Source organism: Ovis canadensis, chromosome 2, assembly GCF_042477335.2.
Source record: "Ovis canadensis isolate MfBH-ARS-UI-01 breed Bighorn chromosome 2, ARS-UI_OviCan_v2, whole genome shotgun sequence".
Lineage (NCBI taxonomy): Eukaryota > Metazoa > Chordata > Mammalia > Artiodactyla > Bovidae > Ovis > Ovis canadensis.
Window position 1 is genome coordinate 223,836,101 of NC_091246.1, and position 27,974 is coordinate 223,864,074.

Here is a 27,974-nt window from a genome sequence, read left to right on the forward strand (position 1 = left end):
AAAGGGAAGACATCTTGAAAGCTGCAACTGTGGGACAGCAGGCTGTGACTGGTAATTTAATGATAATTCTACTACCAGGGATTTCTAGCTCTGTCTTTTCTCTAACTTTAAACTGGTGTTATTCTGCCTTCCCCCACCCTACAGAATTCTGTTTTATTTGAAACTTGGGTTGTTGTTTTGTTTTTCTGTTTCTTTACTGAATAAAGACGTTTGGTTTTGTTTTTCTTTTGAAATCAGGTGAAGCTAAATTCCTTCAAAAAAGAAAAATCAATGCAATTACTTTGCTTTCATTTCCATGTAGTCCTAGGTCATTTGTTTTTCCCAGCTGGTTTTATAGCTCTGACTAGAAAAGGTCTCTCCATCCATTATATTGGAGTGTGAAAGCTGCATGCGCGGAAGGAAAGTGAAGACCCTGAAGTACAATCTTTAGTTCAAAGAGAGCTGTGGCCACTCCCAGTGTAGACTCTAAGCTAAGCAGGGGTTGGTAGAGTTCTTTTGTAAAGGGCCAGACAGTTCGTATTTCAGGCTCTGTGGGCTGTGCTCTCTCTGTCCCCGTGACTCAGCTGCACCATTAGGCATGATAGCTGCCATTGGCTGTCCACTAACACATGGGCACAGCTGTCTCCCCACAGACTTTATTTATCAGAACAATAAGTAGTCTGGTTTGGTCCACAGGCCGCCTCTCCCAAGAGGAGATGCTTTCTCTCTTATGGGAAATGTCCAAAGTCCAAGGCCATGGCATTGTTCTCAGTCGGTGACCTTTGCATGGACTCTGCCCTTTGTCATTATTTGTAAATAGCACTCCTGTCCTACTGATTTTTCTCCCTCCCCTCAGCCCCACCTCCTGGCTTGCGATATTATATTATGTTTTTTTCTTTTTTTTATTTTTAATACTTTTTATTTTGTACTGGAATATAGCCAGTTAACAATATTGTGATAGTTTCAGGGGACAGCAGAGGGACTCAGCCATGCACATGTATCCATACTCCCCCATGCTCCCGTCCCATCCAGGCTGCCACAGCTACTCTTCTTTCTTGGAAACACCTCACAGTTTCTCTGCATGGACCGCAGTGCTTTCTTGCCTGTGGACAGCATGTACCTTAAAGTTCTCCATCTTCTCAAGTATCCAAACCAAAATAAAACCTAAGGAGAATGAAAACAAGGCAAGATTTATTCACTCTAAGTCTTGCTTTAACTGGGCTCATTTTTGAAGAATATGGGTCATTATTTATTGAAAGGAAATACTAAAATAATTTTTTAAATGACTTTAGGTTAAAAAAGGTCAGTCACAAAAACATGTTAGTTCTTTCCAGTGCTGGCGTAGCGTAGTGAAGATCAGCTCTGCGTTACTGAGCGCCCTCTTGTCTGCGGGCGTTAAGAGCAGAGGGAGGAAGCTGCTGCTCTGCCATGCATCCGTCAGTGCCCTGTTTTCTCTCCAATTACTCTTTTGAAGAAGGTGGCACACTGCAGAATTCCAGCCCTTGAACTTTGTATCTCAAAGCCCCTTCTTTTTCTCCCGGAAGTCTCGGGCATTAACACTCCAGTTCTTATGCCTCTGTTCTTTCTAGTGGAAAGAGTGCGCTGCCTTCCACAAGTTCAGCTGGATCCTCTGCCCAAGACCCTCACCCTGGCTTTCGCCGCTCAACTCCAGAAGACGTCTCTCTCTCCGGTGGCAGACATCCCCGAGGCAGACCTGTCCAGGGTGGATTCCAAGCTTGTGTCTAGCCTGCTGCCCTTTCAGAGAGCCGGAGTCAAGTAGGTTCTTCCTTTGCCTTCTGTGGTCTTTCCTGTTCAGGTTTATCGATCACCATGAACGAGGTTCAGATGCTCCCTCTTTTGTGAATACTCCTCTTTCACAACCTTCTGAAAGCATCTAGGGATTAGAATTAAACAGCCCCAGTATGCCATCACCAGAGCCTGATGGTAACCATTGATTTCAAATTCCCTAAGTTAATCAGGAAATTCCCTAAGTTAGTTCCCTAAGTTAATCCCTAACCTAGACAGCATATTAAAAAGCAGAGATGTTACTTTACAGACAAAGGTCCTTCTAGTCAAAACTATGGTTTTTCCAGTAGTCATGTTTGGATGTGAGAGTTGGACCATAAAGAAAGCTGAGCGCCAAAGAATTGATGCTTTTGAACTGTGGTGTTGGAGAAGACTCTTGAGAGTCCCTTTGACTGCACAGAGATCAAACCAATCAATCCTAAAGGATATTCAGTCCTGAATATTCATTGGAAGGACTGATGCTAAAGCTGACAGCTAAAGAACTGACTCATTGGAAAAGACCCTGATGCTGGGAAAGATTGAAGGCGGGAGGAGAAGGGGATGACAGAGGATGAGATGGTTGGATAGCATCACTGACTCAATGGGCATGAGTTTGAGCAAGCTCCAGGAGATGGTGTTGGACAGGGAAGCCTGGTGTGCTGCAGTCCATGGGGTCACAGAGTCGGACATGACTGAGCGACTGAAATGAAGTTAATCAGGACTCTGGATGGCAAGGGTGCACAAACTCTTCTCGAAATAGTGTGAGAAGTAACGTATGTGTCCTCAGCTCATGCCACCCTCAGGCCCACCGGTCACTTTCCCACCTTGGTTGGTCACTGGCTTCCGAAGGGCGGAAATGCTGTTTTCAGGCCATTCAGAAAGACCTGCGCAGCCTGGAGTTCGTGTGGGCCATGACAACTGCTGATCAGAAGAGGGGATATCCTCTGTCTTTTCTGTGTAAGAAGGAAAGGAGGAGAACTAGTCAGCTGGCTTATAATGAGGTTCCTGAGCAAATGATCAGTTTTGCAGGAATTCCAATGAAAGAGGAGTGGTGTTTGGAGCAGGAGACCAGATATCTGGCTTTCAGAGGTCCTTTTAGCTTTTCCTGATTCATCATGTGGGTCAAGCAAGTTACTGTCACTGTGCCTTGGTTATTTTTCTCATTTTGGGGAATACTAGTTATAAGAGAGACACTTTCCCATGTTATAAATACTAGTTATAAAGAGACACTTTACGATGGCACCAAGCACTGTTTTAAGTTTTTTAGACATTATGAATGCCTGCTACACTCTCTGGAGTAGGTCTGGCTGTTACACCACATGACAGCTGAGGCACGAGGAGGGTATAGATCACTTGCGTAAAGGCACACAGCTCCCAGGTGGTGGACTTGGAACCCAAGCCCAGGCCAGTGGGGCTCCGAAGGAGTGGAGTACTAATCCCATGCCTTATTCACAAACTGTTAGCCAGGGCTACTGCCCTGGAGGGTCAGGGTCACGGTTGCAGGCTGTTAGGTGATGAGCCACAGTGCCCCTCCTAGACCAGCACTCTTGCTCCATCCTTCTCTCTGGACATCATTCTTTTCTCTAGTGTTTTCTGTCTTTGCCATGCTTATGCATATAGAGTCCTCTCTGACCTTGAGAAAAGCCATATTTTGATCCCACCGTCTTTCCTTTCTTCCCTTCCCTTCCCAACAGATCCCTCCCGTGACAAGCGCGTCCCACCCAGCCCTTCTTTAGGGAGGCTTTCCCACTCTCTTCCCTTCCATCCCGTGGGCCTCACCTGCACCAGGCAGAGAGCAATTCATCTTATTGGAAACTCCGCCCACTTTGCTTCTATGACCTAAAGGTCTTGGAGCTTCTCCCTACCCTTTGACTACACATTTCCCTGGTAGCTCAGCTGGTAAAGAATCCACCTGCAATGCAGGAGACCGCTGTTCAATTCCTGGGTCGGGAAGATCTGCTGGAGAAGGGATAAGCTACCCACTCCAGTATTCATGGGCTTCCCTTGTGGCTCAGACGGTAAAGAATCTGCCTGCAATGTGGAAGACCTGAATTCAGTCCCTGGATTGGGACAATCCTCTGGAGGAGGGCATGGCAACCCACTCCAGTATTCTTGCCTGGAGAATCCCCATGGACAGAGGAACCCGGTGGGCTACAGTCCATGGGGCCACAAAGAGTCAGACAACTGAGTGACTAAGCACAGCACGTTGTCCCTGTTTGTATAGTCTTCCCTAGATTATTACCACCCTGCCCCCTGTTTGGCCCCTGTCTTCCTTCTTGGGGGAGAGGTCTCTCATGAACAGGTAGCCCCTGCAAGCAGCGGTGAGGCTTCCGTGCTATGCAAAGGCAGTTTAACCACTGCCCTGGGAGGTGTGCTGTGCTGTATCCTGACCTTGTCCACTTCAGTTTCGCTGTAGCACAAAGAGGCCGCCTGCTGCTTGCCGATGACATGGGTCTGGGGAAGACCATCCAAGCCATCTGCATAGCGGCCTATTACCGGAAGGAGTGGCCCCTCCTGGTGGTGGTACCGTCATCTGTGCGCTTCACCTGGGAGCAGGTCAGTTTTCCTGGTGTCATCACGTTAACAAGGACAGTTTTCCTCAGAGTCAGAGTCACCACATGACTGTTTGGGGGCAGGCCCCAGGGAAGCTCGGAAGCTCTGTCAGCTGAGGGCGAGAGGGGAGATGAGATAGCTTCCTGAGGTCAGGCTCCTGGTTTTCTGAGTTGGGATCAGCCCAGGCCTTCAGGAAGGAGAGGAGCAGTCTTTCCAAGCTCCAACTCACTTGCGCCTATCACAGACGCTTCCTGAGCGCCTCTGGTGTCCCTGCTGACAACACCTTTCACTTAGGTTTCAGAATAGTTTTACTCCCTTTATTTCCCTTAATCCTTAAGTAGCCATGTACAATAGACGTGAGATATTAACCGCACTTACAGGTGAGAAAATTGCCCCTCAAAGAGGCTAAGCACCATACTTACTGCTAGTGAGGGGCAGTTCTGGGACCTTGAGGTCACACCTCCTAACTGGGGGCTCAGGATTTTACACCCAGTAGCATGTGGTGTGGGTAGGAGGTGTTCTGTCTGCTGGGCAACTTTTTGGCTGAAGAACCTGACACAGCCGTTGTATTGTCACTTAGCTATGAGCTTGTCTACCATAAATCCAAGGATCAGAGTGGTCCTGTGAAATGAATAAAACTCTCCATAAGCAGACGCGGTGAGGAAGGAAGACGTGGTTCATCGTCCGTAGCTTTCCCCAGCTTCAGGTTACTCGGGGGCAGCTGTCGGCTTGCTCAGGCTACGGCCGTTCATAGGGACAGTTCAGTCTTAGGGACAGGGGTATGACAAATGCAGGCGGGTGGGGAGCTGGGAGCCTAGCAGGGGCGCTAACCTTGGTCCACCTGGAGAGAGTCAGTGATGGCTTGGCGGGCATCCCAGCTGGTGGCTGCCAGGCCAGAGCCTCACTTGGATTTTGTTCTCTCCTGTCACCCCCAGGCCTTCCGTCGGTGGCTGCCGTCTCTGAACCCAGTTGACATCAACGTTGTGGTGACTGGGAAGGACCGCCTGACAGATGGCTTGGTCAACATTGTCAGTTTTGATCTTCTGAGCAAGTTAGAAAAGCAGCTAAAACCCCCATTTAAAGTTGTCATCATTGTAAGTGACTCGACAGTCTTTCGGTACTTCCTCCCTGGGGAAAGTCTCCCTGAAAGCTCCACGAATGTCCACATCTGTCATCTCATGGAGCCTCCCTAGGTTTCTAGAAGAGAAATCACTGGCTTCATTTTGTGAGGAACTGGTATTTCATTTCTCTCAAATATCAATTCTCAGTCCTGGCTACATATTAGGATCTTCTGGGGGCTTTTTGGAAAGTGGTGATCTGCTGGGTCTGTGCTGGGGGTTTCCAGCCCACCTCTTCTCCCCACAGGGAGGTCATGATGGAGCCCGTGGACCCCAGACAGCCCAGAACTCCAGGAACTACAGCCTGGACAGCACGGGCCTGCGCCTTCATCTGCTGCTCTCTTTGTTGGCATGACCCAGGCGTGCAGCTCAAATAGCTAATAGATTTTCTTTCAGCCGATATAAAGATGTTCCCTCCCACCACAAATACATACACACAAAAGCACTCGTTACCCATTTTTGGAGAAGCTTTCAGAGTCTTGCTCCCAGATGTGATGGTATGTCTTGTAGTTGCCACTTGCCCTCTTCTAACTCCTCTCACGCTCCAGAAGGAAAGTCTGGAGAGGCTGGCCTCCTCTCCAGCACTCAGTGTGTCCACAAGGCTCACAAATATAACCCTGAAAAGGTGCGAGTCTCTCCCATCTCCGCCCACATCTGGCCAGCTCCCACCCCAAGTCCAGGTAACAGACTGTTCGGGGTGGAGCGTGCGATGGATGAATTCCAATGTAAGCGTATCCTCACTTTTCTTCTTGGCAGAACAGGTGAACCTGATGCCTCCAGATGACATGAAAGGGTCTTTATGCAAACGTGTAACTGGAAAACTACCAGTGGTATTTCCCTCCTCTAAAAATAGGATTCTCTGTCGACAGTGGCTCCACAGACCTTGCTGCTCGTGTTGTCAAGCACACATCTCACCTAGAGAGAGCGAAAGGGAAGGGCTCTTGAAAGCTCTTGGTGAGCCTCTGAGACATACGCATCAACAAAGCTGCAGTGGAGGCTCTGCCTCGGGTTTCCCGGCAGCAGGTTGATTGCAAGGAGCCACCTTTATCCGTTTGCTCAGCCAACTAGAGGGTCATCCCCTGTGCAGGGCCATGCACTGCTGTGGGTATGGAGACAGGAGGTCAGCCTCTGGCCTCCAGGGAGCCATAGCCCAGCAGGACAGGCAGAAGCACACGCAGATCGTCGCAGTCCATCCCAGTGCCTTCAGAGACGTGGGAGCCAAGGAGGTGCTCAGGGAGGGGAAGGAGACTGCACACGCTGGGCAGCAGCACCAGGCGCCAGCGCAGGGCACACCCAGGTCCTCAGCACACTGATTAGTGGAAGGTGTCTTAGAAACCAGCAAAGAGATTTGTTCAGTGCAGCCAGTGAGGTGGGCAGCGCAGGGGATCGCCAGCCCCACTTTGCAGGTGGAAAACTGTCCCTGAGAGATGAAGCAGCTTGCCTAAAACATTGCAGAGAAGATGCCCAGAGCCTGGTCCTTAGCCACACCCACAGCCGTCTCCCTGAACAAGAAGGGCGATGCTGTACTAGGGTCAAGCTTGACGTGGGCTCTCTCTCTGTCCACGCAGGGTTTGGCCTTGTCCACTTATGTGACTGTTTCTTTACAGGATGAATCCCACTTCCTCAAAAACATTAAGACTGCCCGCTGTCGTGCAGCTGTGCCCCTCCTCAAGGTGAGTGCTGCCGAGGCTAGACTTGGTGCCTGAACCCACGGGGTGCCGAGATGCCCTGTGTTTTGTTTGGGCTGGACAGGGGTCCAAGGGGAGCAGGGGCTGCGAGTCTGGGGCTGCAGCCCACGGACATGACTTAGCACTGACCCAGGGCATCTCTACTTAGGACTTCGGTCCCAGATTCACTTTTCTTCCTAACGTCCTGCTGAGGAGCTAGTGGTCAGTGTAGTTGTCTGTCATACATGAAGACCTGTTGAAGGTCACGAGTCGGGTCAGGATTCACTCCAGAACCTCCTTAGGGTCCTCCTGGACAAGGCAGAGCTATAGCCTCCAGCAGTGTCCCATCTTAAACTGTCCAGGAGGACCTGCCTATCTGCTCAGTGGTTTGCGGGGCAGAGCTCTTGGAGTGCTGGGAACCAAGGGCAACCAGTCATACAGACTCAGAACTAAGTGTGGGTATCAACTGGGTATTGTGGGTCTCAGCCACAAAGCTGAGACCTGCTTTATAATAATTAATATTATTAATTTATAATAATAATAAGATGATACCATTTTCTGGGGCCATCCTAAGGCTGATTTGTTAACAGAAAGGTTAGCTGTCCACATCCTTTTCTGGGGTGGTCTGAACCCGTGCTGAACGCTTTGTCTGCTTGGGTCCTGGCTTCCAAGCAGAAGGTGTATGTGTGTGTTGTGTGTGTTTTATGTGTGTACAGTGCAGCTTTGAATCTATCCAAAAGCATTCTGTTCTGACCTGCAGTTTAAGTGCCATGTTGCGTGTGTCACACACTTTGGTGTCTCTTGTGTGTCCTAGTCCCTCCACTCCCAACAGGGGGAAAGCCCCAAATTTCCTTCCATTTTTCTGTAGTGAGTTTTTTGGTCCTTTAGGAGAAAAATATTGTACAATTAGAAAAGTAATCTTTTTTCTCATAACAAGGTGAAAATATCTCACAGAAGACTCTGGAGCAATCTTTGATTTGTATGAACTGAACAAAAAAAAGTGCCTTTTTATCTTGAGCTCTAGTAAAGCAGCCTTTGGGTTGCACCATTGTTTTAAAACTGCAGCTTGTATTGCCTTAAAGAAGCATAATCGCACTAAGCTGGAGAAAACTAATATGCTAAATGTTGGTGAAACTTACTAGCACTTGAAAATTTTTTCTGCCTGCCCACAAAAGGCACTCAAGTATCTACTCATTTCAAGTTTGTTTTGCATTCAGAATAACTGGTAACATGATACATCTTCCAAAGCAGAACTGTATTTGCTCTAGACTTAAAAGTACTTTACTTAAAAGCTTCATTCTCTGCTCAAGTTACCTATAAATGTTTATAGGTTGAGAGCCCTTTCTGCACACACATAAATGGAATGTTTTTCCCAGAGTGGTGACCCTTGTTTTGGGAGGTTTTAATATGTTTTCTTTTGAAAAATGTTAATAGACTTTGGTACCGTGGTTTCAATATTACAGCCACAACTAAAATTAAATCTGTACCCTTGATTGTCTAGACAAAAGAAACTGTACAGTAGGTAGATGCTATCATTAAAGATATACTAGGAAAGCTTCTTAGCAACTGTCTTGTTAATGCACTTATCACCTGGCAGGCAAGCCGGACTTAAATATTGTTTTCTGAAATATGTGCTTCTGAGCCAGACCTTTTAAACAGTGTTAATATTTTTCATATCTTGGGTATATTTCAGAGTGACACATTTAAAACAAATTTTTAACTGCAAACTAGTATATATTACTCTGGATTTACCATAGAACTTGGGTGAATTAATGTATCAAAATAGGACCCGTGGATATAAGCCTGTTCATGGGTGTCTCAAAACCATTGTCATCCATAACATTGACTTTGTGTGGTGCTGGACTGTTGGCACCTTTGAGTAGGGGTGGAGGATGAGGCATCCTGTGTTAATCCTGTTGATCAGATCTGTCATCTCTCTGCTGTATTTTCATCTAGATCACAGTTCCTCGACCTTGGCACTGTTGACATTTTGGGCTGGGTAATTCCTTGTTGTCCACAGGGCCGTCCTAGGCATTGTATCAGTAGGATGTTTAGCAGCATCCCTGGCCTGTACCCACTAAATGCCACTGGTACCCCCAGTTGTGACACCCAGACTTATCTCCAGATATGGCCAAGTGTCCCAGGTGGCGTGTGTGGCATGTGAAAGTTGCTCAGTCGTGTCCGACTCTTTGCGACCCCATGGACGGCTCCTCTGTCCATGGAATTCTCCAGGCCAGAATACTGGAGTGGGTAGCCTTTCCCTTCTCCAGCGGATCTTCCCAACCCAGGGACCGAACCCAGGTCTCCCACATTGCAGGCAGCTTCTTTACCAGCTGAGCCAGCACGGAAGCCCAGGTGCAAGAGGAGGGGAATTATGCTTCCCCGTTTCTCTTGAGAACCATTGATCTAGATGCTCTAAGGAAACGAGTCAAGCTAGGTATTTTTTGGAATAAGAAGAAGTTGGGAAGAAGTAAAGCAATGCCTTTGAAAAGCCACATAAGGGCCTAATTTAATACCACTTGACTATTCCCCTCACTCCACTCGTGGATCTCTTAGAACTACATTCTGTTAATTAGTATGTCAAGATTTTCAGCAGATGTTCGTGATGAGGTAATTAGGTTACAATCCCACTGTCTGTGAGACAGCTAGGCCAGAGCATGTGGGTTTCATGGATGAAAACAGCAGCTGCGTGCAGAGGACGTGTTGTAGGAAATTGGTGTCACCGTACCCTGGGGAAAGGTGGCAACTTTCTTTCTCTATGGCACTATTTTCCCAGGCTGCTTAACAAAGTGGTTCTATTTTCATTTCCTGTTGACCCTTGAACAACGTGGAGGTTAGTCTGCCTTTAACTTGCTTATAGTTAGTTGGCCCTCCGTATCTGCGGTTCCCCCACATCCTCAGACTCATCCGTGTGGTTGAATTTTTAACCTGTTGTTGAAAAATATCTGCTTAAGTGGAATTGTACAGGTCACATCCATGTTGTTCAATGGGTTCAAAGCAAGCAAGACAGAAAGCTATAGGGGACAAAACTAAAACTAAAATCATCTTGAGACTTCCCCGGTGATCCGGTGGTTAAGACCAAGCTTCCACTGTCAGAGGGGTGGGGATTTCGGGGGGTGGGGGTCAATCCCTGGTTGGGCATCTAGAATCCTGAATGGGGCATGGCATGGCCACACACACACACAAAAAATAGAACCACCTTTCATCCCTCCCAACACAGAAAACCTCTGTTAACAGTTTGGTTATTTTTCTGACACATCAGTTGCAGGACAAGATCATTTTTAATGGCTTAGGAGCATTCTGTGGTATGGTCACATCCCATAATTTAACCCTTAGCGTGGGACCTTGTTTAGCTGTTATAAATAATTCTGCACATGAACACCATCCATATATTCAGAGCTTGTATACCTTGTCCTCTTAGGACAAATTCCTACATTCGGGATTTCTGGGTAGTGATTTTACCTTTTGACAGCTGCCTCTGAAGTTCAGTCTGCCCATGCATCACCATCGTCACTCTCGCTCAGCCCAAATCATCGCACGCTCTTTTTCTCCTCGTGACCTCAGCCCTGAAGGATGTCAGACTTTTCCCTGTTGAGCTGTGAGGTGTGTGTTTGAGTTTTCCTTAGTGGTGTTTTATTTATAGTGCTTTTTATTGTTAAACCAGTTAGATTATTTCTGTAGAGAGAGGAAGAATCTCACCATCCTTCCTAATAAACAGGTGTTTCTCTTTCTGTGTGAGTAGAGTCCTTTCATCTCTGTTGATTGGCTAGACCAGATGAGACTAGTGATCTACGGTATACGAGCTTTTTCTTTTCCTTTTTCATTAAAGCAGTTTCACCAGATGGCATATTCAAATAGCACAAAGGAGTGTACACTGAAAAATAACTTGTGCTCACCTTGAATCCCCAGTCCCTTGGTTTAGTTCTAAAAATTGGTCTGTGCCCATGTCAGGACATGATGTGTGTTTCTTATCTCCCTCCCTAGAGTATTCTACCACTGTTTTTTACCTTTCTTTTCCCCCTTGATGATGTATCTTGGTAATCATTCCACTTCATTACCGATGACAGGATCTCATTCTCACAAGTAGTTTTCTGCTGCATAAATCTGTCGTAATGTGTACCATCCGTTCCCTTTCGGTGGATTTGCAGCCAAGCTCTGGGTGTTGCATGCATGCTAAGTTGCTTCAGTCGTGTCTGACTCTCTGCGACCCCATGGACTGTAGTCCACCAGGCTCCTCTGTCCATGGGATTCTGCAGGCAGGAATACTGGAGTGGGTTGCCATGCCCTCCAGGGGATCTTTCTGACCTAGGGATCAAACCCGAGTCTCTTAATGTCTTCTGCACTGGCAGTCACCTTCTTTACCACTAGTGTCACCTGGGAAGCCCTGTAAGAACACTCTTTCAGAGCAAGTGAAGTGTGTTAGTCTCCCATTTGTGTCCAACTCTTTGTGACCCTATGGACCATAGCTTGCCAGGTTCCTCTGTCCATGGGATTCTCCACTTAAGAATACTGGCATGGGTAGCCATTTCCTTCTCCAGGGCATCTGTCTGATTCGGATCAAACCCAGGTCTCCTGTACTGTGGGCAGATTCTTTACTGTCTGAGCCACCAGGAAAGCCCTGTGGCCATCTTTTCATTGTGATATAAAAGCAGGGAGTAGGAAACCCAGTCTCTCTGCGTTCTGAAGAGATGGCTGTTTGCCTCTTCAGGTCAGAGGGGGAGTGGTGTCAGCTGGAGGGCCTGCTCTCTCCCCCAGGGTGATCAGGCCATCTGCAGAAGGAATCTCCTGCTTGTGAGAATGACCCAACTTCTCTTGACACTAAATAGAAATCTTTCTTTTTATTTTTTTTTTGCATTGTTCCATTGTGGGTTTCTCTGGTTCGGTAAGAGTTAACTTAAGGCATTCAGTTTACTGTGGATTCGTGTAGCTGTATACATTTCTACTTTCCTAAATGGGAAGTTCCAGAGGTGGAGGATGACATCTGAACCTTGAGCAGCCGGGCATGATTAACGGCCTCACGCATGACAGTGATGACAATAAACGTGTTGGGGCTGAGCAGTTTAAATCATTCCATAATAGATGAGACACCCTATTGGTTTCTTTTCAAAGCTGGCCTTTTTCGTTTTCCATAATGCTGCCTATGCTTTTTAACACCCACAAGCATCCATTTTCATCGGTCCCCTCACGCCCTATAGGGTCTGGACAGTATATGGGAAGGCTAACTCCATATTAACTCTGGCCTGTAACCACCTGGCAGAGAACCCTGGAGTTAATTTCCATCAGCTAATCTTTGAGCTGCTACCCAGACTCCATCCCCAGGCTATGGCAGCGGTGATGACAATGATGTGGGGAATAGGTTTGGGATGATGAGCTGATTTGCTCTTACTGATAAGACTTTTCATTTCTCCCGTTTCATTGAAATAATCTTGAGCCAAGGCAAGCGATGCTACAGGCGTCATTCAAGAAGCTCATTGTTATTTTAATGAATCTACATCAAACCTTGCAGGAAATTAGAAGGCCTGGGTAATTGAACTGTGGAAAATTATAGCTGGAGAAATTCATAGCTCTCCTGTCATAATGGAATTAGGTATTGGTGGTTGCTCAGAGGGCAGAAGTGCATCTTGAGAAAGGTATATATTGTATATTTATAAAGAATTATTTTTCTTCCCTCTGTTGCACCTTTATTTATTTATTTTTATGAGGCCATGTATCCATCTGAAAACCTAATTTCCTCCCCTAGGTGATTGACTGCATGCAATTGCCTTACGCTGCTGTCATTAACTCAAGGTTACAGTGGTTAGCAAGCTGTTTCTAGACAACTGAGCCCCACAGTAGGGTCCCTTCCCAGAGCTGAAATGGATTGTACCTCCAGTGATCTTTGACCATTCTGCATTCTAATCCAGTGGGGAGTGTCTCTCTCTTTTTTTTTTTTTTTCTCTCACCCTCTTTCTCATCTGAGTAAGAAGTAGGATTTGGGGTCTGATCTCCTTGGATTAGGTGGATGTCAGGGTAATGAGGAATCTGAAGCCTGTCATTGGAATCAACCAACTATTTAGACCCATTCTGCCTTTGGCTGAGCAGCCTGCTACAGGCCTGGACTGCGTTTAGGGGAGATGGATCCAGGTCCCACCTTTTAAAGTCCTTATTAACTGCAAAATGAACTTGAGTCAGGGATATCCAGGCTTAAAGCATTGTGCAGCTGGGTTAGTGACACTTTTTTCTGTTGTTTTTTCTGTTTTCCTCTAAAGAAAATCAAATAGAGGCTTAATACACAGGCCATCGCAGATTCTTCCTCCTGGGAGTGCGAAAGGGCTGGTCCTAGGTGCCATTGTCTGATCACAGGTTCTGCTTGGATGTCAGAAATCCATCCTGGAAAAAGTTCAGAGCTGCTGCAGTCTCCCATGCTTCCTCTTCCAATGCTGGATTCTTCATGTTTACCCTGCCGTCCCTAGGACACTGGTTAGCTTCCTTGTGAATGTTTTTCGGCATACAGTGAATACCTACTGAGTGCTTACTTTGTGCCAGCGACTGTGCTACAGGAAATCAAAGGGAACCCAGCTCAGTCCTTGATCTCAAGAAGCTTGCAGTCTAGTTGAGGGAGTCAGACAAGATAGAACGCAGTGCAAGGGGCTAAGTGCTTAAATAGATGTGGACCGAGGGCTTGGCCAAGGCAGCTTAGAAGATGACGCCCAGCCTCTTACAGGGATCCAACCATGAGGTTCTCGGAGCACACTTGCTCTTTCTCTCTGATTGTGGTACCTTCGCCTAGAGTTCCCAGGCTGATGCCACACAGAGCCCTGGAGTGACGCCAGTCTTAGTGTGTTTGGAATCTACATCTGCCTTGGATCTAAGATGAGTGAACTTGGGAAGCACCTATGGTCAGAATGCCAGGAGGCAAAGGTCTTGCTTCCTGCTGGATTCCACGGAATATACTGTTCCAGGGTCACCAGCTCCAGCTCCTAGTGAGAGGGTGCTGGGGACATGCCCTGCATGTCCTCTGTGTGCCTCAGCACCTTTGGCTCTTTGTGTTCTAGGTTGCCAAGAGGGTGATCTTACTGTCGGGCACACCAGCAATGTCCCGGCCGGCGGAGCTCTACACACAGATCCTTGCCGTCAAGCCAACCTTCTTCCCTCAGTTCCATGCCTTTGGACTTCGCTACTGTGGCGCCAAGCGGGTATTTATTCTCCGTTCCCTCTCTTCCCCACCCACCCTTCACCCTGATTGTCACACTCTTCTTTTTTATTTTATTATTTTTTAACACCAAAAAACCATCTGTATTGGGGTATAGCCAATTAACAATGTCGTGATAGTTTCAGGTGAACAGTGAAGGGACTCAGCCATACATATACATGTATCCATCCCCCCCCAAATCCCCCCTCCCATCCAGGCTGATAACATTGAGCAGAGTTCCATGTGCTGTGCAATAGGTTTTTGTTGGTTATCCATTTTAAATACAACAGTCACACTTTCCTTCTTGTTCCTTCTTTTCGGCCATGGCATGGTCAGAAGGGACCAGCCATGGAGCTGGATTCAGATTTTAGCTCCGCTTCACCCCTCACTCTGGCCTTGGAGTGTCTTCTATTAGACAAGAGCAGCCCCTCCTAGTTCTAATGCTCGATAGTATTTTCTGGTAAAGCGACCAGTGGGTGGTGCACAGGTGCCTGGATCTCCGAGAGCCTGCAGCTCTTGCCCGACTGGAGGACACTGAAGTGAGCTTAGGTGAAGCCAAGGGCCCCCCTGCTTGGTGCACAGAAGACAGAGGAAGCCTTTGAACAGGTGGAGTTGGGGGGCGTGGTCTCAGGCTGGCCTGGCGGGCTCGAAGCAGTGCACCTTGGCTCAGATGTTGACTCGTGATGGTGAACCTGACTCGTGATGGTGAACCGTGTCTGGTCCGCAGGCTGGAAGCCTCTGACCTACCGATTATTTGTGAATACAGAGCCAGAGAAGCGGCTGCCCCTGAAGCCGCAGTCCACACAGCTCCTCTTTTCCAAAAAGGGCAGAGCAAACCTTATAAACACAAATGCTATCATGATTTCTAAAACCTCAATTTTTTTTTTAAATTGAAGAAAAAAATTAATGATGTGGGAAATAAAAGAGTGAAAAAAAAAAGTTGGATGCCAAACTTGCCCCTTTACTGTCTGAGCCACCAAGGAAGCCCTCAGACATCCCCCTTAGTTAATTACTCATTCTCATGCCGGCTTCTTTCTTGTGGGTGGTGCCCCTGTCACAGAGGCTCTAGCTGGATTCAAAGCCTTGTTACTTCAGACCTCAAGGATTCCTGTTTGGTGACCAAATCACAGATATGCCAAGCTGCTGTTTGCATGGCTGGCCCTGACACTCTGGAGAAGTGGCTGCCCGCCACACCACCTGAGAGAGAAGAGCCTTGCTGTGCAAGTTCATGACATAAAAACGATCATCTGCCTTATTTTAAAATACTTCCTGAAAAGAGAAAAGCTTTTCAAGTACTTTGAAAATATCCACTTATATTCAAACAAAGTACTTATCGTGTAACTTGTGGAGCCTGGCAAAGTTAATTACACACCATTTTTAGCTGGTCACTGAGGCAAGAAATTTCTGTCCTTGAATATACTTAAAGCTGTACACTTCTTTAACTAAGTTTCCCTGTGGATCAGTCCAAATTAGATTGGACACGGTTGTCTGGATCACTCAGAACTCCCATGTGTGATTTATACCTCTGTCCTCTTTGCAAGCGATCCGCTTTCTGCAAAGGATCTTCTCCTCCTCGACAGTCTGGTCCCTGATAATGCCTTGTTGAGCCAGGGGTGGTAGGAGCTAGAAGCAGAGCTCATTGCCTTTACCACCATGCCATCCCTCCCTGTGTTCCTGGCCACCATCTCCACAGTCCTTCACATCCTCAAATTCACCCTTTCCCTCCTCCTTGCTGCCCCAGCAACCAAGAAAACAAAGTTAGTACCTTCCCCATCTTCATATCCTTCCTTCCACTTAGACCAATGCCTGCTCCCTGATAAGTTTTCAGTAAAAAGCTTGCTGAAATGTAGTTATTCCATATATTAAAACCTTTGGTATTATCAGGTTTTAATCTGCAAGATTAAAAGCTGATAATATTAGAATGTTGGAGCATGATACCTAAATTAATTATGATATCCATTTGTTCCTGGCATGATTTTTATATAATGCAGCCAGTAGGCCAGATCTACTTTTTTTTTCAGTTGTGGCCAGATTCTTGCAATAAAAGAAGCCACTAAAGAGAATGTCCCATACTGAGCTTATTTTCAACCCCATGGTGTGAAGGCATTTGCTGAGAACTTCCAGTTGATTTCAGAGCATTTTTTTAAAAAAAGAAAGAAGCCGTTTTTGATCATTTTATTTCTCTACTTTTGGCTGTCTCTTCCTGTTCCCCATTTAGCAAAGGACACCTGCCACATCTCCACCATTATACTAGGTCCACTGGCCCTCAAAAATGAGCAAGCCTAGCCCCTGCCCACAGCGGTTCACAGTACTGGGTGGGGTGAGGCATGAGGGAAAATGAGCAACTGAAACCCTAAGGCAACAGGCACCCCGGCTCCCTCATTTTCTACAAGACTGTAGAAGTCAGTTCTATTTCTGGTAAGATTGTTAGTGAAGGGCAGGGTTTTTAATTGGTAACGTCTCCTCCAGCTGTATGGCAGCGAGTAGGCATTCTCACTCGCTGCCGCCTGTGAGCTGCTGGTGAAGGAACCATTTTTATGAAAGACGGCCTGGGCGCTCTAAAACCCACCGCTGGTTTCAACCAGATGCGGCTGCACCTGTGTTCTGGGTTCTCCCCTTCTGCCCCCACCACTGTGGCCACTGTGATGGCAGCCACCAGGTCGCGCTTGGTGAAACCCACACTGGGGAAGCACAGCTTTGTAAATAAATCCCTGTTAACCCCACCAAATAAAGATATCACAGCATCGTCTCTTACCTTGGGCAGTGGGCTCTGTGGGGGAAGCCCTGAGGAAGAGTCTTTCTGCATTTGATGTATAGGAAGAGCCTGACAAGCTGAATATCTTGTTTGTTCTTTTTTCTTTTTGATATTTATTTGTTTGGTTCAGTCAGGTCTTAGTTGCAGCATCTAGTTTCCTAACCAGGAATCACACCCAGGCCTCTAGCATTGGATGCAAGGAGTCTTGGCCACTGGACCCCCAGGGGAGTCCCTCTCGCTTGTTCTTGAATGTAATGGACACCAAACCACGTGGCATTTTCCCTTTGCTGCTAGAAAGCGTAACACCAAATTGTGAGATGCCATGTCCATTCTGAAGGAGATCAGCCCTGGGATTTCTTTGGAAGGAATGATGCTAATGCTAAAACTCCAGTACTTTGGCCACCTCTTGAGAAGAGTTGACTCATTGGAAAAGACTCTGATGCTGGGAGGGATTGGGGGCAGGAGGAGAAGGGGACGACCCAGGATGAGATGGCTGGATGGCATCACGGACTCGATGGACGTGAGTCTGAGTGAACTCCGGGAGATGGTGATGGACAGAGAGGCCTGGCATGCTGCGCTTCATGGGGTTGCAAAGAGTCGACTGAGGGAATGAACTGAACTGAACTGATGATATACATTTTTGGTTCACCTCATTCCAAACTTTGTTTCTTCCTATTCCCTTCCTGTTTCTCATTTGTCTTCCTGGAGGTTTGAGTCATCCCTGAAAGCCAACTGAAGTTCTGTGAACAAAGCCAGGGGAAGAGAATGTTGTGAGGAAGTCGTCCCTGGGGGTCACAGCCCCTTCCCCGGGTCCTGAGAAGTCTCACAGGCTGTGTCTCGGTTCTGCCTCCACAGCAGCCCTGGGGATGGGACTACTCGGGCTCCTCCAACCTGGGGGAGCTGAAGCTCCTGCTGGAGGAGGCGGTCATGCTGCGACGCCTCAAGGGCGACGTCCTCTCCCAGCTCCCAGCCAAGCAGCGCAAGATGGTGGTGGTCGCCCCAGGCCAGATCAACGCCAGGACCAGAGCCGCCCTGGATGCCGCCGCCAAGGAGATGACCACCAAGGACAAAACTGTGAGTCGGGGCAGCAGATGGGGATTTGGAAGTCCACGTGGGCACTGCCGTTCCTTCTCAGGAAGGGGCACCGTGGGGGTCCCCTGATGTTGTCTTTCTGTAACTTTTCCCTACCTCCCAAGGCCAGGATGGTGAGCCTGCTTCGTTTCTCAGCCTATCTCATCTGCTTCCCAAATCTCTCATGGGTTTTCAGCTTTCTCCTTGGGTAGATCACTGTTGATGGACAGTCATAAAAATAAACCCCAGGGGAATGACAGGATGGTGATACATATTCTGAATGCCTCAAAGGAAGTTGGAATTTGCATTTAGTGTATTTTGAGGGTACCTCTCTCTAGTCACAGTTGTTAGAAATTAGTCCTAAGGGTATTTGGTGTACATGTTAACCCTCTGACCATCCCATGTCACTTGCTTTAGTCAAAGTAACAAATTAACATTTATATAGCAGAGTTTTCAAACCTTCTTACCCTTTAGTCCTTATTATAGTCATTTATAGTTGGCAGGAAGTTGGCACCTCCATTTTATTGAAAGGGAAACTGAAGTTCACAGAGATTGGGATTCGACCAAGGTCTCACACCTACTCCATGGCAGAGCTGAGGCTGTCCCCAAGCCTGTTAGCTCTATATTTTAGGGCTCTTTCCACTACGGCAGCTTTATCTTTTCAAAACACTTTCATTTCGTATCTGCCTTCAGTGTCACACTGTGCTAAGTGCTATAAAGTAATCTATACCAGCTCCGTTTCTGTCCTCATGGGATAAAAACCTTGCAATTTTCATTCCCAAGAAAATAACAGTCATTGACATTTTTTGACATTATCATAAAGCATTATCTGAGCTTGGTATTACCCCGTATACAGAAACTTAGATCTAAATGAGATACCAGCCTCCTGGGAGAGTACAAAATAAATAAAATGACAAGAGACAGAATGTGTGATTCTTTTTTTTTTAATGTTATCTTCCCATGTGATGAGCAAAACTGGCTAGTAGCTTTGAAGAAACAGTGTAGGATTTTGCACTGATATTAATACCTTATCCAGCTGTGTTTAATTTATGCTATATTATACACAATAATCTGTGTGGCCTGGAAGAAACGGCAGGCATAATCTCTTTGCTGTGGAATTTTCAAATAAAGTTCCATAACATCACTGTGGACATACAGACCAGTGATTCTCAAATTATATTTCCATGGAACTACCAGAAGAAATAAGATGTTCTGTTGCTAGAATCAGTGTCAGTAAGATAAAAACTCAATGAATGGAAATTTTTTTCTCGATTTTAAGCTTTTTCTTAAAACTTTCTTAAGCCATTATCAAGTCTGCTAACTTTTGCCCATCAGTGAAATCTACCAAACAAGAAAACCAATGAACATATATATATACTATTAATGGAAAAAATTGGAAAAAAAAAAGGAAAAAATTCAGATGCATGTTATTTTTAGATGCAAAGGTATGAATGTTTATAAAAAGCTTTATAAAGTGTTTTAGTTCCTTGGACATGTGGTGGAAGAGAGTCTATCAGTATTTCATGGGAGTCTCCACAGAACAGCCTTGCCTGTACCAGTTCACCTCTCGAACCAGATGGAGAACAGCCAGTGTAGACAACTGGCAAAGTAGTCAGTGGGGATTTGAATTGAGGAGGAAAGTCATATTAAGTGGTCAAGAGGCAACTGTCAATTGTGCAGAATAGCCAAAAAAAAAAAAGTATGGGAATCTTGAACTTAGTGCAGCAAGGTTTGAAAGGATTTTTTAAACTTTACGCCAGTGTGCATGGTTAGGTGAGTGGCCCTTTATGATTTCAGGTGTAACCTGCATGTTTGATTTCTGAATTAATAGGGGATGATGTGAAATTGACTAGGCTGAGCCACGGAAATCAGGAATATTGGATGTTTATAACTCCCCGTGACTATGCAGATCCCTTAAATTCTTTGGGATTTGTTGATATTTTCTTCCCTGAAAAGGGAAGCCACAACCTGCCTCCTAGGCTTGGTGCTGGAAAAGTACAAAGGGTTGGTGGCAGTTGCTCTGAATCCCACCTGTTGTGTGATTATTGTCACTGCTTCTTCACCCCAGAGTCTTAAAGCTATTTTGCAGATTGTGAAAACAGACCCTAAATTGCATTGTAATTCTTCAAGAATCCAGTGGAGAAGAGCCCTTGAGTTCTCAGTACAGTGCTTGAGAATTGCTCTGTGCTTCCTTGATGTCTTGGGAAATTTAAGTTTGTCTTTAAGAGAGAGAAATTGAATAGATAAAGATTGCCTTCGGCATGGTACTAAGATACTATATTCTTTTTGATAGGATAAATTCTTGAAAAATGTTGTTTTCTTTTGTCTTCTTTAATGTAAACTAATTTTTTATAATGGAAAATCCAAGTAGCAAATGAATTTATGAGCATGAGCCTTTAAAACATCAGAACCCTTCTTACCATAAAGCCACCGATTTAGTGCATTACAAACCATGCCAACTGGGAGCAGTCCACCCCCCAATTAACCCAGGAAATAGAACCAGTGTCTGGCGGGGCTTGGACCAGATGGCCATCAACATGCCTTCCAAGCCCTGACTGGCTGCGAAATCCTGAATTGAAAGAGTTAAACTGGAGGATCATGGTTTTGTGGTTTTAGTCTGTGAATCTGCAGAAAGGACCCCACCACCCCCATTTTTAATAGTGACTCTGCAGCCCCAGGTTTCCCAGCGATTTTACACATGGTGGTTCAAGCAAAGCACTGCTAACCTGTCAAAAAGCGGTTCTTTCTTTGTTCCCTCACACCTTCCCATCCAGAGGACCACGTTTTTTGAAAAGCTTTAAATCACAGAAGCCAAGGTGAAGCAGCCAATTTATAAAGCATAACGTACAGCGAAAGCTTTTTCTCATTTTGAGCCGAAATAATAGATAGCTCTTCACTGGCTAAGAAAAGCCAACTCTAATCATCCTTTGTCTAAAGCCGTTTTTTGATCAGCAGTACCAGGAGCAGAAAAATAGAACTGGTCCACACAGACTTCCTGGGGATGGTATCAGCTCACCTTTCTGCCGTTTGACAATCCATTCAAATTCCCACACAGAGAAAGAAATTCAGAACCCCAGTGGATCTAATTTAATAAAAGTCTAAGAGGCAGGAACAAAGAATGCAGGTTATTTAAAATTTCCCAGTCCAGGGCCGGCAAAAGAAGTAAGATAGTTATTGGGTTAATATTATGTCTACTCAGTTTGGGGAGCTTCTTTTTTTTTTAAGATAAACTATTGATTTCTCCTACATTAAAAATACAGCAGATATCTACTGTATAAAGTCTGATAAAGAAAAGTGCTTATAATATGTAGCATTTATTAAACGTTTTTTATCACTATACTATAAAAAATAAATTGACCCATCTTCTGATAATTTTGGCATATATCATTTGGGTATTTTCTTCTATTAAATCTATGTGTATTTTGCTTTAAAATATTTATTATTTATATATCAGTATACATATAACTTACGTATGTAATGAGCAGAGTATTTTTTTTTTAATCTTTAATTGGAGGAGATAGTTGTTATCATTCAGTCGCTAAGTTGTATCCAACTGTTTGTAACCCCTGGACTGCAGCATGCCAGGCTTACCAATTGGAAGATAATTGCTTTATAATGTATTGGTTCCTGCCACACAAAAGCATGAATCAGCCATAAGTATACATAGGTATCCCCTCCCTCTTGTGCCTCCCTCCCACCCCGATCCCACCCCTCTACACTGTCACAGAAGACAGGGTTGAGCTCTTTGTGTTATACGCCAACTTTCCGCTAGCTATCCATTTTACCCAGGGTAATGTATATATTTCAGTGCTACTCTCTCAATTCATCCCACACTCTCCTTCCCCCACAGTGTCCGCAAGTTCATTCTCTATGTCTGTGTCTCTGTTCCTGCCCTGCAAATAGATTCATCAGTATCATTTTTCTAGATTCCATATGTATCCATTAAGATATGAGATTGCAACATACGTATTTTAAAAGCAGAATTCGGGTCTTATAAACATACCTCAAGTAGGGAAGAAAGCAGGTTACAAAACTATATCTGCACTTTTCAGTGTCATTGTATGTTCTTTTAAAACATAATATTTGAAGACTGGTTTTCCCCAGTGGCTCAGTAGCAAAGGACCCACCTGTTCAATGCAGGAGAGGCAGGTTAGGTTCCTGGGATGGGAAGATCCCCTGGAGAAGCAAATGGCAACCTCTCCGGTATCTTTGCCTGGGAAACAGAGGAGCCCGGCGGGCTACAGTCCATGTGGTTGCAAAAGGGTTGGACATGACTGAGCAACTAAATAACAACAATAATTTGAACACTGCAGAATACTTTCTCACATGTCTATATAATAATTTTATCAGTCTTTGTAGTTGGACATTCAAGTTATTTCCGTTTTTCACTATTCTAAATGACACTACACTGAAAAAGCGGTTTACATCTGAATTTGTGTACCTCCATTTCTATCCTGAAGATAAATGTTAAGGACTGAGTTGCTGTATCACATGATAGGGAGTCCCTGGTGGCTTAGACGGTAAAGAAATCTGCCCACAGTGCAGGAGGCCTGGGTTCAATCCCTGGGTCGGGACTATCCGCTGGAGGAGGGCATGGTAACCCATATCAGTATTCTTGCCTGGATAATTCCATGGACAGAGGAGCCTGATGGGCTACAGTCCATGGGGCTGCAAAGAGTTGAACGCTACTGAGTGACTCACACACACATCACGGGATATGGGCGTATTTGGAAGACTTTTGCTATATACTGACCAAAAGGGTTAGCCCAGTATGCCATCCCCCTGCTGCTGCTGCTGCTTCTAAGTCACTTCGGTCGTGTCCGACTCTGTGTGATCCCATAGACGGCAGCCCACCAGGCGCCCCCGTACCTGGCAAGAACACTGGAGTGGGTTACCATTTCCTTCTCTAATGCATGAAAGTGAAAAGTGAAAGTGAAGTTGCTCAGTCGTGTCCGACCCTCACCGACCCCATGGACTGCAGCCTCCTAACCATGTGTGATAAGGATGTTTGTTTTCTCACACCCACATCAGTTCTGGGCATGTTAAATCTCAGGGCAAGGTTTCTGAAAGTGCTTTTTTTTTACCATCTCTCCATCTGTTTTGCCCTCTCCTTTTCTAATAGCAGATGTGGAGTAAGTATGGGTTGGGGGAAGGATCTGACAGGAGTGTCTGAAGGGGCCCAGGGGTTTATTTTGTGGATTGAGTGGGCTGCAGTCTGCTCGAGGCATGCGCACTGCCAGTGAGGTCGCCAGATGGGAGCCAGACACTGTCCCGTCAGCATGTCCTTCTAGGGACGCGTTTGGTTGGAGAGCCTCACCTGCTGCCGGGGACCCTTTGAGGGACACGCGTGGACCGCATGTGAGCTTATGGGCCACACACGCAAAGTTGGGCGTGTGTCTGGAGCCTCATCGGAGTCCTGACCACGCCCGAGGCTGAGAAACAAGGCACATGGATGCTGCCCCGCCGCCGCCCTGACACACACACAGAACCGCACGTTCGCCATGAGTTCCTAGGAAGTTTGAGTTGTTAAACTGAACTGCTGCCACAAAGTAGGAGCAACGGTGGCCACCACCATGACATGCATGTATAAAATGAAATGGACCTGCTAACCCGTCAGTAGCAGGATCCCCATGGATTCCTGTGATTCTTGGGTCTTTTTCTTGTTTCTCCTCAAGACCTAGACGAGAGATGCTGCTTAAAGCCAAACAGCGATTTTGACCAGGTAGCTTTTCCCCTCGTCTTGTGGTGTCCGTCATTTAAGCTGTGTCCCGCTGTGGCTGCTTCTCTGAGTTATAGTGAGTTCGGGGCCATGGGTGTTATTACTGCTGGGTCATCTCTTTGTCCCATGAGGAAGCTGCCGTGTCAGTCACTGGCCTCACAGGGCCCAGGCCCAAACCGTGGGAGCATCTATAAACCCACACTGGAAGAGGATGGTGGCTGTACCAAGGCTGGTGAGAGTCCCTGTCATCTCTGGGAGCCCAGGAGCAATAGTAAACGTTCTCTCATATTATTATGAAACTATTTAAGCACCTCCGGTGTTAGCATTCCTTAGTGGGATTTATTTAGACGCAAACACTAAAGAAAATATGGTTTCTTCTCGAGGGAAGTCAATTGCCTTATGGGGAGACAGGCCAGAAACACATGAATGAGAGTATTGAGATGATACTCGAATAGAGTGGGTGTCAGTTGGAATTGATTCAGCACGTCTTAGAGGTGAGCTCAGTCAGCTGGGCATGGACACAGCTTGGCAGGAGGAAGGGACTAGGGGAACTTCTTGGACCAGTGTCTCGTGTAAGTTGTCACCAGACTGCAATACCTGTAGTAAACAAGCATGCTTAGTGAGGCTGCCTTTCAGCTGAGCACCTGAGCTTGGTATGGATATTGAGGTACCACCTGAGATGTCCTTCCAAAGAGCTCGTATGTTCCTTGCCTCGTTGGATTCTCACGACAGCTCTCAAAGGCTGATGGAGGAGCTATAACGCCATGTCTCCCAGGGTCCAGACAGTTCCACAGCGTGGCTAAAGCAAGCGGATAAGTCAGGGACTCTTGGCTCTGCCACATGATATTGGGACTTATAAAGCTCATGGTGGCAATAATTACATCAATCTGTTGCAGAGTTCTCAGAGTGGGAGACTTTAAAGCCCCCCTTTCTCTTTCCACAGAAGCAGCAGCAAAAAGAAGCCCTCATTCTCTTCTTCAACAGAACAGCTGAAGCTAAAATCCCATCCGTTATGTAAGTGGTCACCAAGTGTCGCTTCTCTCTTCTCTCTTTTTTAAAAAGAAACACCTGTTACCTTAGTCCATCAGGATGGCTTTATTGTTCTGTAAGAAATGATTGTGTTAGTCACTCAGTCATATCCGACTCTTTGCGGCCCCCTGGACTGTTGCCCACCAGGTTCCCCCATCCATGGAATTCTCCAGACAAGAATACTAGAATGGGTAGCCATTCCCTTCTCCAGGGAATCTTCCCAACTCAGGAATTGAACCCGGGTCTCCTGCATTTCAGGCAGACTCTTTATCATCTCAGACTTGAATCCTAGTTGCCTTGAATATACAGTTTAAGGCACCACAGCCTCATGGCTCAGGAGGCATAAGTAGGCTTGTAGCTGGAACACCTCCCGGATGTGACTGAGGTCCCTGAGTGATCATGTCTTAACCCAAGGAAGTGGAGCTGAGGCCACTTCCAAGGAGGGCAGAATAACCCAAACACTGAAGTGAAGTGTTCCTCTTCTGAGAACTGTGCTCACTTGCCTGTAGGAGGAAATTAGGGGTTTCATAGAAGACTTAGAAGCTGCCTTTCAGAGAGTCTCTAGTCTTCTCCAAAGACATGTTTCAGCCATCATTTCCCTAAATAAGAAAGAAAGTGAATGTCAGGGTTTGTTCAAAAGATACGGGCAAGTGGCTGTTGTCACAGTTGAGTCTCCTTCCGCCTTTTAAACTAAAGCTGAAGTGATGAATTCTGTCCTTAAAATTATTCAGTGACTTGAAAAAAATTGTCTGCTTTTGCTAGAGAAAGAAACCCCCACTGCTTTTCACATATCACTGTGATAGAAGCTTGAAGCGAGTCTAATGATGTGGAGCTTGCCTAATTTTTATTGTTTAGCATTCATATGAGACTCCGGCAGGATAATGGTCCAAGTGATTAGGTTACAATGAAAGGAATTCAGCGTGGGTTAAGTTTCGTGTATAAACTGAGCCACGCAGCCTACCCAGCCCCTCACTCAGCCCCTGCATCGCCCAGCCTCCCTGGCCTCTCCCTCTATCCTCATATGTGGTTGGAGAGTGAGTTCACCTCATTGTTCCAATTGCAGGCTCTCCACATGGACCACTGAGTGTTGGGCAGCCCTCCTTCACCCTCTGGGTACTACCCTATGTGTAGTACTACCTTTTCATTTATGATACTGCTATGAGACTAATGAACTCCAGGTGTGGTTTTTATGGCCTGAAAACTTCTCTCTCAGACACCAGCCAGACTTGCCCCCACCAACCTATTTCTCACGTGCCACTGGATAACAGATGGCAAGGGTGTCTGCCCTTCCTTTGCTCTCTCAGCTTGTGACTACAAAACCCAGGGTCCCTTGAGTGCTGGCTCAGAGCCACCCATTCCCCCTAGAAATTTAAATCTCGTCATTTCTCCATCGTGTAAAGAAACTTTGGTTAGACCTTGACTTAGTATGGTTATGCTGCTATAACAAAACTATCATAGGCCATGTGCCTTAACAAACTTGTATTTCTCACAGTCCTAGAGGCTAGGAAGTCCAAATTCAAGGTGCTGGCAGATTCAGAGTCTGGTGAGAGTTCTCTTCCTGGCTTGTAGACAGCAGTCTTCTTGCTGTGTCCTCCCTTGCAGAAGGGGCGCGGGTACTCTGGGGCTCTCTTTTGTAAGGACACTGGCTCCATCTCCTCCCATAGGCCCCAGCTCCCAATACCATCACGTTGTGTATGCGCATGCTAAGTGTCTTCAGTCCAACTCTGTGACCCTGTGGGCTGTAGCCCACCAGGCTCCTCTGTCCATGGGATTCTCCTAGCAAGAATACTGGAGTGGGTGGCCATTTCCTTCTCAGGGGATCTTCCTGACCCAAGTATTGAACCCTCATCTCTTGCGTCTCCTGTATCGGTAGGCAGATTCTTTACCATTAGGGCCACCTGGGAAGCCCAAACCATCACACTGGGGGTTAGGATTTCAACATATGAGCTAGTGGGCAGGGACACAAACATTCAGTCCCTAACATATCTAATACATAGTTTTTCAAAATCCTATGATAATTATATAGTGATTTATAGTTTCCAACAGTTCTGACATCTATTAACTCATTTCACATTTACAGCCTCTTCGTGAGATCAGTTAAACAAGTTGAATAAGTTAAAATGTAGAAACTGAGTAAATCTCATGTAAATCTTCAAACTTCAGAGTCACACAGCTAGTAAGTAGAAATTAGATCATAAATCTTAAAACTCCAGTTTCCTGTGATAGTTGCTTTTCTTTCTTCCTTTCTTTCTTTTTTTTTTTTTTTTTTTTGCTGTTGTTGGTTTTCATTTTAATGGACATCTTTCAATATAAAGCCAAGGTTATTGTGGTTGGCAAATATTTCCAGCCTGATAGCCTAGGGATGCGAGGAAGGCAGAGCAGCAGTACCATGTCTGAGAGACAGGGGAGAAAAGCATTAGGAAAATTGGGGTCCATGGTGTTTATGGCCTGAGCAAGTTGATTTTATGGCCTTGTGACTTTTTGATGATGTAGTAATAAATCTTTTTGCTTATATCATGGCAAATTTTATGTCTCTCAAACTAGTTAGATTCTATTAGTACCAACAATTCACAGATGGAACTCAACTCCATACTATGGTTGACCATAGTGTTTTTTGAAAATAATTCTTAAATGTTAAGACTGTCCACTTACCTTTTCACCACCTGCCCATACTGTGATAGGAAGCCTTAGAGATTTGCCCTCTAAGGAGAGCAGTGTCTGTTCTCTGCCCAGACGCCCATGTGTGTGTCCTGTCTACTGAGGCTCACCTTCCTGCTGCCTGTGCAGGAGCCTTGACCTGTACTTACTGAGATTGGGAACCCTCTGCAGGGCGTTAGTGCCAGGGCAAGCCTTATGGTCTGCTGACTGAGCGACCCTCCTCCCTACAGCTCTCGGTGGTCACTGCCTTCCTTTAAGGCCACAGCTAAAGATAAGGAGCAGAAAGTCAAGAAAACAACGCAATGGATAGGGACTTGTCTGGTGGTCCAGTGGTTAAGACTCTGAGTTTCCAATGCAGGGGGTGTGGGATCAATTCCTGATCAGGGAACTAAGATCCAATGTGTCCCACGGCACAGCCAAAAAGTAATTAAGAATAAAAATATTTTTAAAAAAATAAGTCGTTTAAAAA

At 46.0% G+C, this 27,974-nt stretch overlaps 1 protein-coding gene across 2 annotated transcripts in view; it reads left to right on the plus strand.

The window, feature by feature from the left end:
- SMARCAL1 (SNF2 related chromatin remodeling annealing helicase 1) overlaps nt 1-27,974 on the plus strand; it is a 53,746-nt gene that overhangs the window by 16,691 nt on the left and 9,081 nt on the right. For both annotated transcript variants that reach the window (XM_069574524.1, XM_069574525.1), the window contains exons 7-13: nt 1,569-1,755; nt 4,170-4,320; nt 5,253-5,411; nt 7,043-7,108; nt 14,137-14,277; nt 17,884-18,102; nt 24,762-24,832. In XM_069574524.1, the coding sequence (XP_069430625.1) occupies nt 1,569-1,755; nt 4,170-4,320; nt 5,253-5,411; nt 7,043-7,108; nt 14,137-14,277; nt 17,884-18,102; nt 24,762-24,832 (994 nt within the window). The remainder of the gene's footprint in view (nt 1-1,568; nt 1,756-4,169; nt 4,321-5,252; nt 5,412-7,042; nt 7,109-14,136; nt 14,278-17,883; nt 18,103-24,761; nt 24,833-27,974) is intronic.